The sequence below is a fragment of the Myodes glareolus genome, chromosome 17 (genome assembly GCF_982192425.1).
Source record: "Myodes glareolus chromosome 17, mMyoGla1.1, whole genome shotgun sequence".
Classification (NCBI taxonomy): domain Eukaryota; kingdom Metazoa; phylum Chordata; class Mammalia; order Rodentia; family Cricetidae; genus Myodes; species Myodes glareolus.
The window spans coordinates 66048726-66063615 of NC_142042.1; the positions used below are offsets into that span (position 1 = coordinate 66048726).

The 14890-nt window shown below is 46.3% G+C and overlaps 1 protein-coding gene and 1 non-coding gene across 2 annotated transcripts; both read left to right on the forward strand.

Annotated features, from left to right (window-relative positions):
- Window positions 1-10283: 10283 nt before the first annotated feature.
- On the forward strand, window positions 10284-14041 carry Aqp10 (aquaporin 10). The gene is made up of 6 exons (XM_087897416.1): window positions 10284-10382; window positions 11270-11396; window positions 12520-12657; window positions 12778-12896; window positions 13100-13317; window positions 13826-14041. The coding sequence occupies exons 1-6, from the start codon at window positions 10284-10286 to the stop codon at window positions 14013-14015; spliced, it is 891 nt and encodes a 296-aa protein (XP_087753542.1). The 3' UTR covers window positions 14016-14041.
- On the forward strand, window positions 10757-10919 carry LOC125415152 (U1 spliceosomal RNA). The gene has a single exon (XR_007236538.2). It is a non-coding gene; the product is annotated as a U1 spliceosomal RNA (small nuclear RNA).
- Window positions 14042-14890: the final 849 nt, after the last annotated feature.

Consider the following 14890-nt stretch of genomic DNA (forward strand, 5'->3'; position numbering starts at 1 on the left):
GTACACTTGGAACGCACTGGCACAGGAAACTACTTCCTAAATCTCAGTAGAACAGACACTGAGAGGAACAATTAATAAATGGGACCTAAGAACTCAAGAAATTGGACACCAAAAGATCGCATAATCCAATAAAAAAAATGGAGTACAGACCTAAACAGAGAACTCTCAACAGAGGAATCGAAAATGGCTGAAAGACATTTGAGGAAATGTTCAACATCCTTAGTCATCAGAGAAATGCAAATCAAAACAACTCTGAGATTCCATCTTATACCTGTAAGAACTGTAAGATCAAAAACACTGATGACAACTTATGCTGGAGAGGTTGTGGGGAAAAGGGAACACTTCTGCATTGCTGGTGGGAATGCAAGCTGGGACAGCCCCTTTGGATGTCAGTGTGGCAATTTCTCAGAAAATTAGGAAACAACTTTCCTCAAGACCCAATAATACCACTTATAGGTATATATCCAATGGATATTCAATCGTGCCACAAGGATATGTGCTCAACTATGTTCATAGCAGCTTTGTTTGTCATAGCCAGAACCTAGAAACAACCTAAATGCCCCTCGATCAAAGAATGGATAAGGAAAATGTGGTACATTTACACAATGGAGTACTATACAGCAGAAAAAAATAACGATATCTTGAATTTTGCAGGAAAATGGATGGAGCTAGAAAACATTATTTTGAGTGAGATAACCCAGACCCAAAAAGACAATTATCACATGTACTCACTCATAGGTGATTTTTAAACATAAAGCAAAGAAAGTCAGCCTACAAACCACAATCCCGGAGAACTTAGACAACAATGTGGACACTAAGAGAGACTTAAATAGATCTAATCTATATGGGAAGTAGAAAGTAGAAAAAGACAAGATCTCCTGAGTAAATTGGGAGCATGGGGACCTTGGGGGAGGATTGAAGAGGGGAGGGGAGAGGCAGGGAGGGGAGCAGAGAAAAATGTTGAGCTCAATAAATATCAATTAAAAAAAAAACAAACGCAGCATAAACAAATCTAACACACACTTACATAGTTAAGGTAATATTCTGCAATGTAAACAAAGGTAACCCACCTTTACGTAGCTCAGCAACATTCCACAACACTCATCCGTTCAACAAGCTCTACAAAGACAGGTTCAAGCCACATTAGACAGCATCATGCTGTCTGGCGAGAGCTTTGGAAGGGGCTTTCTGGATCTTCACAGCAGAGAGAGCTTACCGCCTGTTATAATCTTAATGGTGAGGCTGTCCGCCTGTAGGCCTTATATACTCAACTGCTCTCTTAATTTGATCTCCACTTACGGTTCGTCCACCCTCAGATGGCCCTGTGTCATTAATGCCATCTGGCTGTCCCTTGACTGTCAACTGGAAAGGGAACCCTAACCTCTCTATGCCATCTCTGACTGTTCTCTCAACTTCACTCCTTCTCCCCAGTCCTGGAACCAGGCAAATACTTCCTGCTATGCAAGTGGCACCCACCGATGCACTTTTGTGGTTCCTTAGGTGCACACGGAAGGTTCCCTGACTGTCACTGCTCTTGTCCTCAACTAGCTGTAAACAGTCACAACAGTCATCAGCCCAATCCCCTAATGGCCATTAGGTTTACCTTTCCATAGGGGGAAATGAGAAGAAGAAAGGGAGCAACCAGGCATCACAGAGACAGGGGCTTTATGAGTCAGTGTTCTCTAGAGGAACAGAATTGATAGAGTAAATCTCCATATAGATAGAGAAAGGGGGTTTACTAGAATAGCTTAAAGGCTGTGGTCCAGCTGGACTAATAACGGCCGTCTATCAATAAAAAGTCCCAGAATCCAGTAGCTCCTCAGTCCAGCAGGTTCGGTATCTCAGCTGGCCTTTAGTATACTCTGGAATCCGGAAGAAGTCGGTTCTAATGTGGTGGAAGAATGGACTTTCCAGGGAGGTCAAGGGTAAGGAAGCAAAGAGAGAACTTTCTTTCCTTTTTCTTGCCCTTTAGATAAGGTGCCACCTGAAAGTGACCCAGATTGAACATGGATCTTCCCACCTCAAAGGTGCATCTTCCCACTTCCAATGAATCCCTCACAGGTGAACCCAGCCGCTTGGGTAGCCAGATGTAGTCAGGATGACATCAAGATGGCCATCACAGGGTAGCCATCACAGGGTGGCCATCACAGGGTAGCCATCACAGGGTAGCCATCACAGGGTGGCCATCACAGGGTAGCCATCACAGGGTCGCCATCACAGGGTGGCCATCACAGGGTAGCCATCACAGAGTCGCCATCACAGGGTCCTTGGAAACAAGCAATTTTGATTCTTGTCCTTGACCAGATGTTGGCAGTGTCCTTGGTTCTATTGGCACCTTGTTCTGGCCAGAGCCAGAAGTGCTGAATGTTTAGGATGCTGATCTTGTTCTGATCTCTGATCAATTTCTTTTTAACCCAGCAGTGAGAATGAGTATGGCCTGGAAGTTATGTGTATAGTATGACTGAAACCCTAGGCCCTGGCATGGAGTGGTCCATTGATACCTCATGGGCAGGGCAACTGGACTAACCACCTCACCCCCTTGCTTCTACCCAACAAAGCCTTATGAATAGCTAGACAGGGGCTCCGTGTGGCAGCCCATCTTTAGGATACTCTCATGCTGCCAAGGAGCTCTGCTGGCTTTTTGTTCATGACATATGGGAGCTCTCACCTATGAACATCTGGTCAACTCCTTTCTAAAACTTACTCCTGCTGCATTAAATTCATCTTTGAATTTTTGAGACAAAGTACACAGAAGCCCCTTGATTTATTGACCTAAGACAAGAAAGCCTTTGCTGCTCTCAGATGCTATGCTTTGCCCTGTATTACTATTATATAAGTGACTTGATATAAGGACTTTTTTTTCTTTGAGACAAGGTTTCTCTGTGTAGCTTTGGAGCCTGTCCTGGAACTCACTCTGATGTGGAATTTTCCCCTGTTTGCTCTGAATAGCATTGGTTAATAAAGAAACTTCTTGGGCCTGCACAGTGAATAGAGGTAGGTGGGGAAAACTAAACTGAAGGCTGGGGGAAAGAGGGCAGAGTCAGGGAGAAGCCACGTAGCCCCACAGGAAACAGATGCCAGAACTTTACCCGGTAAGCCACAGCCTCATGGCGATACAGCGATTAATGGAGAAGGGTTAAATTAATATGTAAGAGTTAGCCAATAAGAAACTAGAGCTAATAGAACCAGCAGTGATTTAAGTAATATAGCTTCTATGTGGTTATTTCAGGGCTGAGCAGACGGGAACCAACAAGCTGCCTCCTACTACAAATCAGCATGACAACATGGTTGACTAAAATCCACTTAAAACTTAAAATCTGAGAGAGTTTGGGGAGGAATTCTAAGGAGAAAAAAAGCAGAGTTGAGCATGGCTTAACGCTGTGGCTCCTTTAAGAGAGGTTTTCCTGATTCAGCGGTAGCAGAAAAAGTTGTGGTTTTGAAATGCTGGCTTTCTGGACCGTGCTGCCAGTGCAAACTCTGACTTGTTCTTGAGGTCCATCTATGGAGCATTTAAATGGGGTTTGTGAACAGAGTGCTACAACTTGCTTAATGGCAACATAGACTGGCTGGGTACATAAAAGTGGGGCAATATATCTGGCTCTCAGAGGCAGCAAACAGTTCTGCCACGCTGGGCTGGATGGGGTAAGCAGGCAGTGCTGTATATACCCTAGCAATGCCGCCGCTTAGTGTTGGGGTTGTGGACCCCCCAGACCCTGAATTTCTTGTAAACAACTTGTTTTCCCCTGCTCTGAGCAGCCTGCAGCTGAAAGATCCCGAGAGCTGGGGCGTGGCCAGAATCCTATATATATTGTGCCCCTGAGCACAATAAAGTTGGTATTCTTGGCATTCTTGTATCAAGGATGACCTGTGTCTGTGCCTATCTCTGTCTATGTGTTTAAATCTCCAGTCCAGCTCCGAGACTCATATACCATACTGTAGAGCATTGAGCAGATGCAGGGCTTTACAGCTTAGGTTTTTAAGAAATACTTAGTATTTTAAGAAGCAGCCCTTGTCAGAAAATAATTATAAATACACAATAAAGACAAATTAAGATTAAGAAGACCTCTAAATGGGCCATAGTGTTGGATAAATATACATCGGTTTGGGAGAGAGAGAAAAAGGAGTATAGAGGGTTATAAAAAGGAGTAAATGATTTTTTTTAAAAAGGTAAAGTCTTTAAAGAGACAGAGTATAGACAGTCATAGATTAAATGGGTAAATATAACAAAATAAATATTAAAAAGTAATAGAGTAAAAACAAATAAGCCATGTAAAGATGAAATATACTCAAAGAGTCTGGATTATGTATACTATTGTAATGGCGAATCAATCCCACACCAGTTATGTTTTAAAGGGGTATTTATTTTGGGGGGTAGAACTTACATACACCATAAACCGTCAGGAAGGGAGCCTAGTCGCTGGAGCAGGAGCAGGAGCCAGAACCAAGAGGCTGAGCCGAGCTTGCCACTCTTCTTTTAAAGAGAAATATACCATGCCCCAGTGGGCTCGTGCTTCAGCGACTATTGGCTGAAGCAGTGGAAGGTACTCACACAGCACTATTGTGTTTTCTTTAAATTTTTTGGCTGCAAAGAGACATTTGATTCTGGGGATTGCTAAGCTAAACCAACATATATACTTTGAGAGGTATTTTGTCTTCAAAATTTGGGTCTAAGGATATGTTGCTTTGGAAAAGAGGTTTTTCTTTTGTTTCCACAGAAGATGAGAACCAATGGATTGCTTTTAGACTAATGTGGCTTGATGGACCAAGACCCCCCAAAAGGTTGCTATGAACACCCCCAAAAATTATTTTGCCCAATAAACAGCAGGAAACAATTTGGAGAGCACTATGCCCATATTCCCAAATATTGTTTGTGCAGCCCATTTAAAAGTGTTATGTTTAATTAAAAAATATAGGTTAATGGAGAATCATCTATAATAGTCAAGCTTGTAGTGATGTTAGTTAGATTTTCTAGATGGACAGAGATGTATTTCAGATGGACAGACATTCTTCAAACCTTTCAAAGACAGAATATGGCATTTGAAATGTTTTAAGAACTTAGGACTTTTCATGACAGTGAGACACATCTGCTCCTGGCAGCATCAATCTACTTCAAGAGAAAGATAGGCACTGAAGAGGTTCCTTATGGAGTTGGTTAGCCATTTGGGCAAGAAATTGCCTTTGCCTGGACTGCTTGATGGTATGCTATGTGAACTGGACATGCAGGACCCACAGAGAAATGACTGCTGAACTTGCCTAAAGATGAGACGGTCCTTCAGGATTCAAGCTTCATGAAAGAGTCTGTCAGACATTCTGCAGGACACAGAAGAAAGTGACTGGTAAACAGCTAATGTAGGCAGAACTGTTTTTGAAATTTCCTGCATCATGGAAAAGTCTGCTGGATATTATGGGCCTGTGGGCTGAATACGGATGCCCCAATGATACAGAAGAACTTTGGGTGACTGTCCAGGCAGCGAGATGTCTATGTCAATTCTAGAGTTATGGAAGTGGCTGATAATGCACTTTCTGTTTACTTAGGTAATATTATATTCTTCTGGTGTCTTTGATGGACTTGAAGAGTAGGTAGAAAGTAGATATAGTTTTTGTTAATTGTGATAAAAGATAAAATAGATATAAATATTGTAACTATAATTCTTGCTTGATACCTATTTTGTTGTTTGTAATTTTACTATATTAAAGTTAAAATCTTTCTTTTTATTTAAACAGAAAGGGGGAGGTGATGAGGAATTCCCCTCTGTATGCTGTAAATAGCATTGGTTAATAAAGAATCTTCTTGGGCCTGCGCAGGGAATAGATGTAGGTGGGAAAAACTAAACTGAATGCTGGGAGAAAGAGGGCAGAGTCAGAGAGAAGCCATGTAGCCCCGCCGGAAACAGATGCCAGAACTGTACCGGGTAAGCCACAGCCTCACAGCTATATAACGATTAATGGAGAAGGGTTAAATTAAGATATAAGAGTTAGCCAACAAGAAGCTAGAGCTAATGGGCCAAGCAGTGATTTTAGTAATATAGCTTCGGTGTGGTTATTTCAGGGCTGAGCAGCCAGGAACTAACAAGCAGCCTCCTTCAACATCACTCTGTAGACCAGGCTTGAACTCACAGAGGTGCATCTGCCTCTGCCTCCTGAGTGCTGGGGTTAAAGGTGTGCGCCATCACCACCCGGCTGATATAAGGACTTCTATGTAGATCTTCTACATAGTTATGTTAACTGTGACTGACTTTTTTTTTTTTTAATACAGGGTCTCATTATGTAGTCCTGGCTGACCTGGAACTTGCTAAGAAGACTAGGCTATACTCAGACTCATAGAGATCCACCTGTTTCTGCTTCTCAAACATTAGCATTAAAGATGTGGGTTATCACATCCAGCCTGAAAGTCCCATGGAGTGCTGAACTACATGAAGATGCTCCAGTAGTGAGCATTTTCTACTGGTTCCTCACACCAACCATCCTAAATTGGGCTCTCTGGAAACACATTAGATTGAGGAGATTGTACAGGCACAAGATTCACTGAGGAGTGTTAGGACTCAAACACACAAGTGATAGCTAATCGTCTCAACTTGACAGACAGATTCTCTAGCTTGATCTCTGGCTGTGCCTATGAGGGATTGTCTTGGTTGGGTTAAGGACCCACCCTGAGAGGGCAGTACTATTCATCAGCTTGAGTCCCAGACGATGTAAAAAGGAGAAAAGCTAGCTAAGCGTGAGCATTCACTGCTCTCTGCTTTCTGACTGCAGATGCAGTACAACCCATTGCCTCCATCCTCTCGGCCAGGACCTTCTAGTCACAATGGACTCTGACTTGGGTGCTGTACCCTTGAACTGTGAGATAAAATAAGCCCTTTGTCTCAAGCAAGAAGGTAGGTAAGCAAAGTCGGTATAGCAAAAAACTATTCCGAGAGGTATCACATAACACTCATACTCTAAGTCCTCACCATGGTCCTCAGCCTGTCTCCCCAAGGCTGCTCACCTGTGTGTAGCACACCTGAACCGAAGGCCAGGTCCAGTCTCTCATGGTAGTTTCCAGTTCAAGGATCAAGATCCCAGGGGAGACTCTCCAGATGCAGGATAGAGTATCCCCAGCAGTCCTGAAGAGTGCAGAGCGCTGTGTTGCTCTTGGCTTCCACCTATATACCGTCTAGTGGGTGTTGTGGAGTTCCAGCCGTGCGTCTGGCTATCTTGAGTGCTGTCCCTGGGATATCAGGTGCAGCAGCCAGAGAGAGTGGGGCTCCTGACAGCTATGTTCACGTGTCTGAGAGGCATTTTTACCCTGCTCCTCACACCCTTTCTCCCTCAAGTTGCTGTAGTCAGCTGTTTTATCACAGCACCGGGAAGAGAAACCACTGCAGTCTGTGAGGGAGTTCGGAAGGCAGGCTCAGGCCCAGGAGAAACTCACTGACTGTAACATGAGGGCCAGCTTGCTTGTTTGGGTTTCTGTCCTGCCCAATACCCCACAACCGGCAAGCCCCAAAGAAAATCACACAAAGATCTCCATAAGTTATAAAACTGATTGGTCCATTAGCTTAGTCTTCTTATTAACTAATTCTTACATCTTATGGTAACCCATAATTCTTGTCTGTGTTAGCCATGTGGCTCAGTACATTTTCCAGCGGGGGCAGGTCACATATTGCTTCTCTGTGGTTTGGGAAGGAATGGAGGAATGGGCTTCCTCCTTCCTAGCCTTCTCCTGTTCTCATTGCCCCGCCTCTATTTCCTGTCTGGTTGACCCGCCTATACTTCCTGCCTGGCCAATCAGCGTTTTATTAAAATACATGATTGACAGAATACAGACAATTCTCCTGCACCAACTGACAAGTCATATCAAAAGCCTGTGTCAATGCAAGTTCCTGTCCCGCCCAGTCCCACAGTCATTCGACCCCAAAGAAACACAGAGGCTTATATTAATTATAAACTGTTTGGCCTATTATCTTAGGCTTATTATTAACTAGCTCTTACAACTTAAATTCACCCATAATTTTTGTCTATGTTTAGCCTCGTTGCTTGGTACCTTTTCTCAGTGAGGCATTCTCATCTTGCTTCTTCTGCATCTGGCTGGTGACTGCGTCTCTTTCTTTCCTCTTCCCAGAATTCTCCTAGTCTGGTTGCCCCACCTATACTTCCTGCCTGGCTACTGGCCAATCTGCATTTTATTAAACTAATACGGGTGACACAGCTTCATAATGTACAAGAGTGTTGTCCTGCAGTAGCCTTAGTTGGTCCTATTAACTGCACACTCTGGCGGTGGAATGGTCCATTAGAGTTTCCCAAATAGAGGTAACCAAAGAAAAGCTACAATCACTGCCTCAATCAGTCTTGACATGTGGGCCTTGAAGTAGGGCATAAAACTTTGAGTGACACAATGCCCTGTCTTGGAAGGCACTGCCCAGTGAGGGAGGGAACTGTGTGGTATCAGCAGCTGTATTCCCAAGAGCTGGGCGTATTGGTCCCGAGAAGGTTCTATTCGGAGTGCTGTTTAACAGCACACACCTGTGATCTTTTTGTTTGTTTTTGTTTTCGAGACAGGGTCTCTTGGCTATTCTGGAACTAGCTCTGTAGATCAGGCTGGTCTCAGACTCACAGACATCTGCCTGCCTCTGCCTCCTGAGTGCTGGGATTAAAGGTGTGCGCCACCACACCCAGTCAAAGCGATCTTAACATGCAAGAGGCCAAGGCAGTCTGGACTACCTGGAAAGACCTTGTCTCGCTCCTGGACCTAACTCAACAATCATTACAATAGCCAACAGTCTTCAGTCCAGTGTCTCTAGATATCTTTCAAGTTCTTCATGCATCCAAGTAGCTCAGGTTATATTACATATGAGAAGCATTGGAGAAAACCAGACAGATAGACCTAGATTTGAATTCACTTAGCCACTGTGTGGTCATGAGTGAATTGCATGGGCTCAGTATTTTCTTCTGTAGACTAGGTTCTGTTATTCTTAATAGTATGAGAAGTTTTCTCTAATTTTTTGGTGACCTTGACTGAGATCAAACCAGGATGCATGGTTTTGATACAGAAAAGAATTTCAGTGTGCTTTTAATCCCAGCACTAGGGAAACAGATCAGCTTGATCTCTGTTCAAGGCCAGCCTGGTCTACAGAGCAAGGTCTAGGACAACCACAGCTAACAGAGAAACCCTGTCTGGACCACTCCCTAGAAAAAAACACGGTCTCACTATATATCCCTGGCCAGCCAGCAACTTGATGTATAGACCAGGCTGTCCTCAAATTCACAGAGGTCTGTCTGTCCATGCTGGAATTAAAGGAACGCGTCACTATACTCAGTGAATTGGAGATTTTATTAAATATTTTAAAATTAATTAATGTATTTTGTTTTTTGAGATAGAGTCTCACTTTATAGCTTCTTTCTGGCTGTCCTGGAAGTCACTATGTAGACCGAGCCGACCTTAAGCGCAGAGAATCCACATCCTCTGCCTCCCAAGTGCTGGGTTCCAGGTATGTGCCGCCATGCCTGGCTATTAGATATTTTAGCATGGGTGTGGGGTTCTCAAATAGAGAGTCACAGAAATAAGGCATGCTTAGGGGTGGGTGTGGTTCCTCAAGGGAGAGTCAGAATTGTCTCAGCACTGGTCAATAGGTACATTTTCTGCGGTGTGCATGTTATATCTCAAAGGGTTGCTATAGAAACTTAACAAAACAATTTCTCTTTCTTGGTAAGCAAAGTTAGAGCTGCAGAGGAGCCTTGGATGAAATTATAATCTGATAAAGTACAGCCAGGAGGCACCAAGGTTGTACAACAGTGTCTGGTTAGAGTCCTAGAAAATGAAGGTTTTTAGAGGGGAAGTGATGACTGCCTTAAGCAATTGCTAATTGTCTTGGGCTCTTGCTGCTTAGTTATTGAGACGCTCCAACTAGAATCCTGGGTGAAGGGCTGCTTTTCCCTCTCGGGCTCCCTTACTTTGCCTTTCTAACCTACCTCAGTACAACTTTACAGTGCTGTCTTCAGGACCAAGAGAACTACGTGCACGGTAGGGTCCCTCCCGTCAGTACAGGGGAAGCCAGTTCATGAGGAACGGGGGGTGAAGGGCAAAGATAGAGTCTGACCAACCTCTTACATTCTGGCGTCTGCATGTCAGATAGAGCCTTTTTCTCTAGGTGACGCGTGTCACAGCAATAACTATTATTTCAAAGCTGAGATAATTGGTTTTAAAGTCTCTTCCTTATCTCTTTCTCCGCAGGCATTAATTGTGTGTGCAGCAGTTGTGTATCTGAGCAGACAGAGGGAGCAGTGAACAGAGACAGGGGCCCACCATGGCTCGTGCTCTGAGTGAAATCAGGACCCACCTCCAGATCCGGAGCCTCGTGGTCCGACAGTGCCTGGCAGAGTTTCTGGGTGTATTTGTGCTGTTGGTAAGTGGGGTACTTGAGGGAGGTGAGGGTCAGGGTTTCTGGCTCTTCTTGGTGTCATTTTCCCCTGGTAACCCACTTCCTTTCGCCCCAGTTTCTTCTCTTTTCCTTCTCTCAATCTCTTCTTTTCTCTTTTACTCCCTCACCTTGTTTTTAAGGTCTTGCTTTGTATCCTAGGCTGGGTCCTCCACAAACCTCCCAGCGTAGCCTATTTTCACTTTTTTGAAAGTTTTCTTGCCGAGCAGTGGTGGCGCACGCCTTTAATCCCAGCACTCGGGAGGCAGAGGCAGGTGGATCTCTGTGAGTTCGAGGCCAGACTGGTCTACATAGAGCTAGTGCCAGGACAGGCTCCCAAAAAAGAAAGCTTTCTTATTTCTATTCTTACCTAGCAGGGGATAGGCCATGATCATGAAGGTGATTTTCTCAGGGCAAGGCTTGTCCTTTGCACCCTGGATGTGCTAAACCCTGAGATGTTCCAAGATATAGGAAACTCAACTGTGTAATTTGTGGTAGTGGTAACTCTGTTCATGCTGTCTCCTAAAGAAAAAAGAAATTACCTATTTTCTTACTATCTAACCTTGGCTGGTGTGGAACTTGCAGACTCTCCCGTGGGTGCTGAGACAGGGCATGGTGCCACCACACACACCTGGCAGCTCCTTTTCCCTTTTGAGTTTCCTTCTCTCATCCCTCACTTTTCTCCAGTTCTCCTATTTTCTTCTTTTTGAGTCTCTCAGATTTGTTCACTTTTCCTGGTGGGTCCCTGCAGCTGCGCGCTCTCTCTCTTTCTCTCTCTCTCTCTCTCTCTCTCTCTCTCTCTCTCTCGCTCTGTCTCTCTCTCTCTCCCATTGGTCTCCTGGGTGCTCCCTCCCCATCGCCCCTCTCTCCATCAGCTCCTCACACAGGGTTCTGTGGCCCAGGCTGTCACCAGTGAAGAAGACAAAGGCAACTTCTTTACGACATTTCTGGCCGGCTCTCTGGCTGTTACAATAGCTATCTACGTGGCAGGCAATGTCTCAGGTGAGCAGGGTGGGGCCTGAATGTGGGAGCAGATGTGCATGTGAATGAGTGGTGGGAAAGCAGGTCCTTTTGATGACTCGGCGTGGGCATTATCTCCCTGAGCTTGGCCAGTGCCCGGGACTGAGATATGCCTTTGACCTCATCAAGTCCCTCTCCTTCCTCTAGCTAACTTCCCACCAGGTCTTATGTTAACTTGACACAATCTAGGGTTATCTGAAAGGAGGAAACCTCAGTTGAGACAAAGCCTCCATAAGATTCAGCTGTAAGGCATTTTCTTAATGAATGATAATGAGGGCCCAGTTCACTGTGGGTGGAACCATCCCTGGGCTGGTGGCCCTGAGTTCTATAAGCAGGCTGAGCAAGCCAAGGGTAGCCAACCAGTAATCAGTACACCCCTCCATGGCCTCCGCATCAGCTCTGCCTCTAGGTTCCCGCCTTGCCTGAGTTCCTGTTCTGACTTCCTTTGGTAGTGAATGAAGCGTGATATGGAAGTGTGAGCCAAACCCTTTCCTCCCCAAGTTGCTTTGGTTATGGTGTTTGGTTGCAACAATAGAAATCCTAACTAAGACATCATTCTTTACAGCAGCCTCCTGCCTCGCTCAAACAGATAATCTATAGCAGGGCACTGAGGATAATTACTGTTATTTTGTGTCTCACACCTGAAGCTCTCCTCTCTGCTCAGGACCTCATCAGCTTGGCTCAATCTATATTGTGTTAGCGTGCCTGGCCCTGACCTCGAGACACAGTGTGCTGCAGGGGAACCAGGAAATCTGCTCAGGTTCAGAACCTGGGGTCACTGTGGGCCTCTGATACATCACTTAGAGAAATGTATGTTTGGGTGTGTTGCCTGTATGCATGTCTGTGTGAGTGCATGGGATCCCCTGGGACTGGAGTTACACACTGTTTGGAGCCGCCACGTGGGTGCTGATAACCCAAGGTCCTTTTCACGACAACCAGTGCTCTCTATCACTGAGCCATCCCTCCAGTCCCCAAATCATTTTCTTTTTGAGACCTAATTGTTTAAACTGTATGACGGGGATAAGCCTTGTACAAGAGAGCCTGGTGCTGTGAGAGGGTTGGCAGTGGTACCTAATCCTGTCTTTCCCCCGTTGATCTTGCGAAGGAGCCCACCTAAACCCAGCCTTCTCTCTGGCCATGTGCTTGGTGGGATGCATGCCCTGGACCAAGCTCCCCATCTACTGCTTTGTGCAACTGTTGTCTGCCTTCTGTGCCTCAGGAGCTACCTACATTCTCTACTATGGTAACAGAGCAACACGGCCAGGGCAGTTGTTGTGGGCAGGGGTGCCTCGCAGTGGTTTGCGATAAACACAGACAGAAACTCTCGAGTCTCTCTCTCTCTCTCTCCCCCTCTCTCCTGAAGATGCCCTCCAGCACTACACAGGTGGGAACCTGACAGTGACTGGTCCCAAAGAGACAGCCTCCATTTTTGCCACCTATCCGTCCCCCTATCTGTCCCTGAACAATGGCTTCTTGGATCAGGTGAGTGTGGAGGGAAGGGCCTGGGGCACTGAGTCCCAACCTTTGCCTTGTTTGCTGGGACCCCAAGGTTAGTTCTACCTTGGTATCCCTAGCTTCTGTTGGGCAGATGGCAGGGAGGCGGTGGTGAAGAGTTTGAGGGAAGGAGGGCAGATGGAGCACCTGCCTGCCTGTTGATGGACTTCCTCCTACCACCATCACCCAAGGTTCTGGGCACCTGGATGCTGATTGTAGGGCTATTAGCCATCCTAGACAGATGCAATAAAGGCGTGCCTGCAGGTCTGGAGCCCGTGGTGGTGGGACTGCTGATCCTCGCCATCGGACTAGCCATGGGTTCTAACTGTGGCTTTCCACTCAACCCTGCCCGGGACCTGGGCCCACGGCTCTTCACCTACTTGGCTGGCTGGGGCCCTGAAGTCTTCAGGTAGGGCACAGTCTCCCTTGGTACAGTCCTCCATTCACCTTTATTAATAGCTTTGTCTGGGTTTCTCTACCCCCTCCCATTTTGAAACAGGGTCTCACTATGTACTAGGCTGACCTCCCTCAGATCCTCCTGCCTCCCACATGCTGAGACCAAAGGCATGTGCCACCATGCCCAGTCCAAGTTCTCCTCTTAAACTAGTCTCCCTTCCTTCATGGCTCTCCTGCTCCCCAACCCTTTCCATGGAAATAGCAGATAGAGAAGTGTCCTTGGCTGTCATACTAGTTCTTGGGGCTTTAGTGACCCATCCATAAAACAAGTCTATTCAGCTAGTTCCCCTAGAGGCTGGACTAAGCTGTGCTGGAGGTTCCCTCCTAAGTGCTTCCCATTAATGAAGATGACCCCATGCTCACTGTGGGACCTGTCTTACTATTCCCAGCTCATAGGGGAAGTGTGTCTGGGAGAAACACCTCTGACATCTCCTGTTTGTCCGTTTGTCCTCCCGTTGCAGTGCTGGTAATGGCTGGTGGTGGGTGCCTGTGGTGGCTCCTATGGTGGGGGCCACCCTCGGCACAGCCACATACCAGCTCCTAGTGGCTCTGCACCACCCTGAGGATCCAGAGCCAGTTCCAAAGATGACAGCAGCTCAACTCGAGGCTTCAGTCTTGGGAACTCCAGCTCAGCTGGAGTGTAAACTGTGATTACCAACCTTATCTCACTCTGCAAGAGCATCAGGAGCTGGCAACCTGTGAGACAGATGTTCTCTGTGTTAATATGCCAGATTCCGAGCCGCTTAGACTGGGGAGAACCAGAAGACATGATCTGGCGCTTCCTTGTTCAAGCTGGTCTTTGCCCTAAAGTGGCCGTCAGGGGGTGTGCCACACCAGGGTGTGTGCTAGCTTTGGGAAGGCTTCTAGAATCTGTTGGGTGGAGGGGTACTACCATCCTTTGAGGGGTAGGGCCCTGGGGCTTCGGGAGGGAAGCTTGTTTTCCACTGCTCTGACTCCCAGCTCCCTCATGCTCTCCCCGTCCCGTCCTCCCTCCCCTCCCCCCCCCCCCCCCCGCCCTTTTCCGTTTAAGACAAGTCTCCCTATGTAACCCTGTAACTTTCTATGTAGACCATACTGGCCTTGACTTCAGACTCCACTGTAGGAGTACAGCATGTGACCCAACAAGAATGATTCTTTAAAAAAAAAATCAAACAAAAAACAAACTCAACAACAGCAATTTAAGTCGGGAGTGGTGGAGCACTCGGATCTCTGAGACGTCCAGGCCTGGCAGAGATAGAGTGGGACCCGTCTCAAAATAACAAATAACAACAACACAAAACACACCAAAACCCCTTAAAGTTCTGCGGTACTAGGCATTGAATTCAAGGCCTGGGCAAGTGCTCTTCCTCGGAGCTGTCTGTCTGTCTTCTGGCTGCCAGTCCAGACAATCTCGGAGCTTCGATCTTTGGCCAGACAAGGGCTCCTCCAATGTACTCCAAAGACCCCTAGACGGTTCTTAGAGGTGTGTGTGTGTGTGTGTGTGTGTGTGTGTGTGTGAGAGAGAGAGAGAGAGAGAGAGAGAGAGA

Bases quoted from the DNA above. Each gene is read 5' to 3' on its own strand.
- Aqp10 (XM_087897416.1), top strand. From the start codon at position 10,284: ATGGCTCGTGCTCTGAGTGAAATCAGGACCCACCTCCAGATCCGGAGC. The intron at 10,383-11,269 runs GTAAGTGGGGTA...TCTCTCCATCAG, and splicing joins TGGGTGTATTTGTGCTGTTG to CTCCTCACACAGGGTTCTGT. The intron at 12,658-12,777 runs GTAACAGAGCAA...TCTCTCCTGAAG, and splicing joins TACCTACATTCTCTACTATG to ATGCCCTCCAGCACTACACA.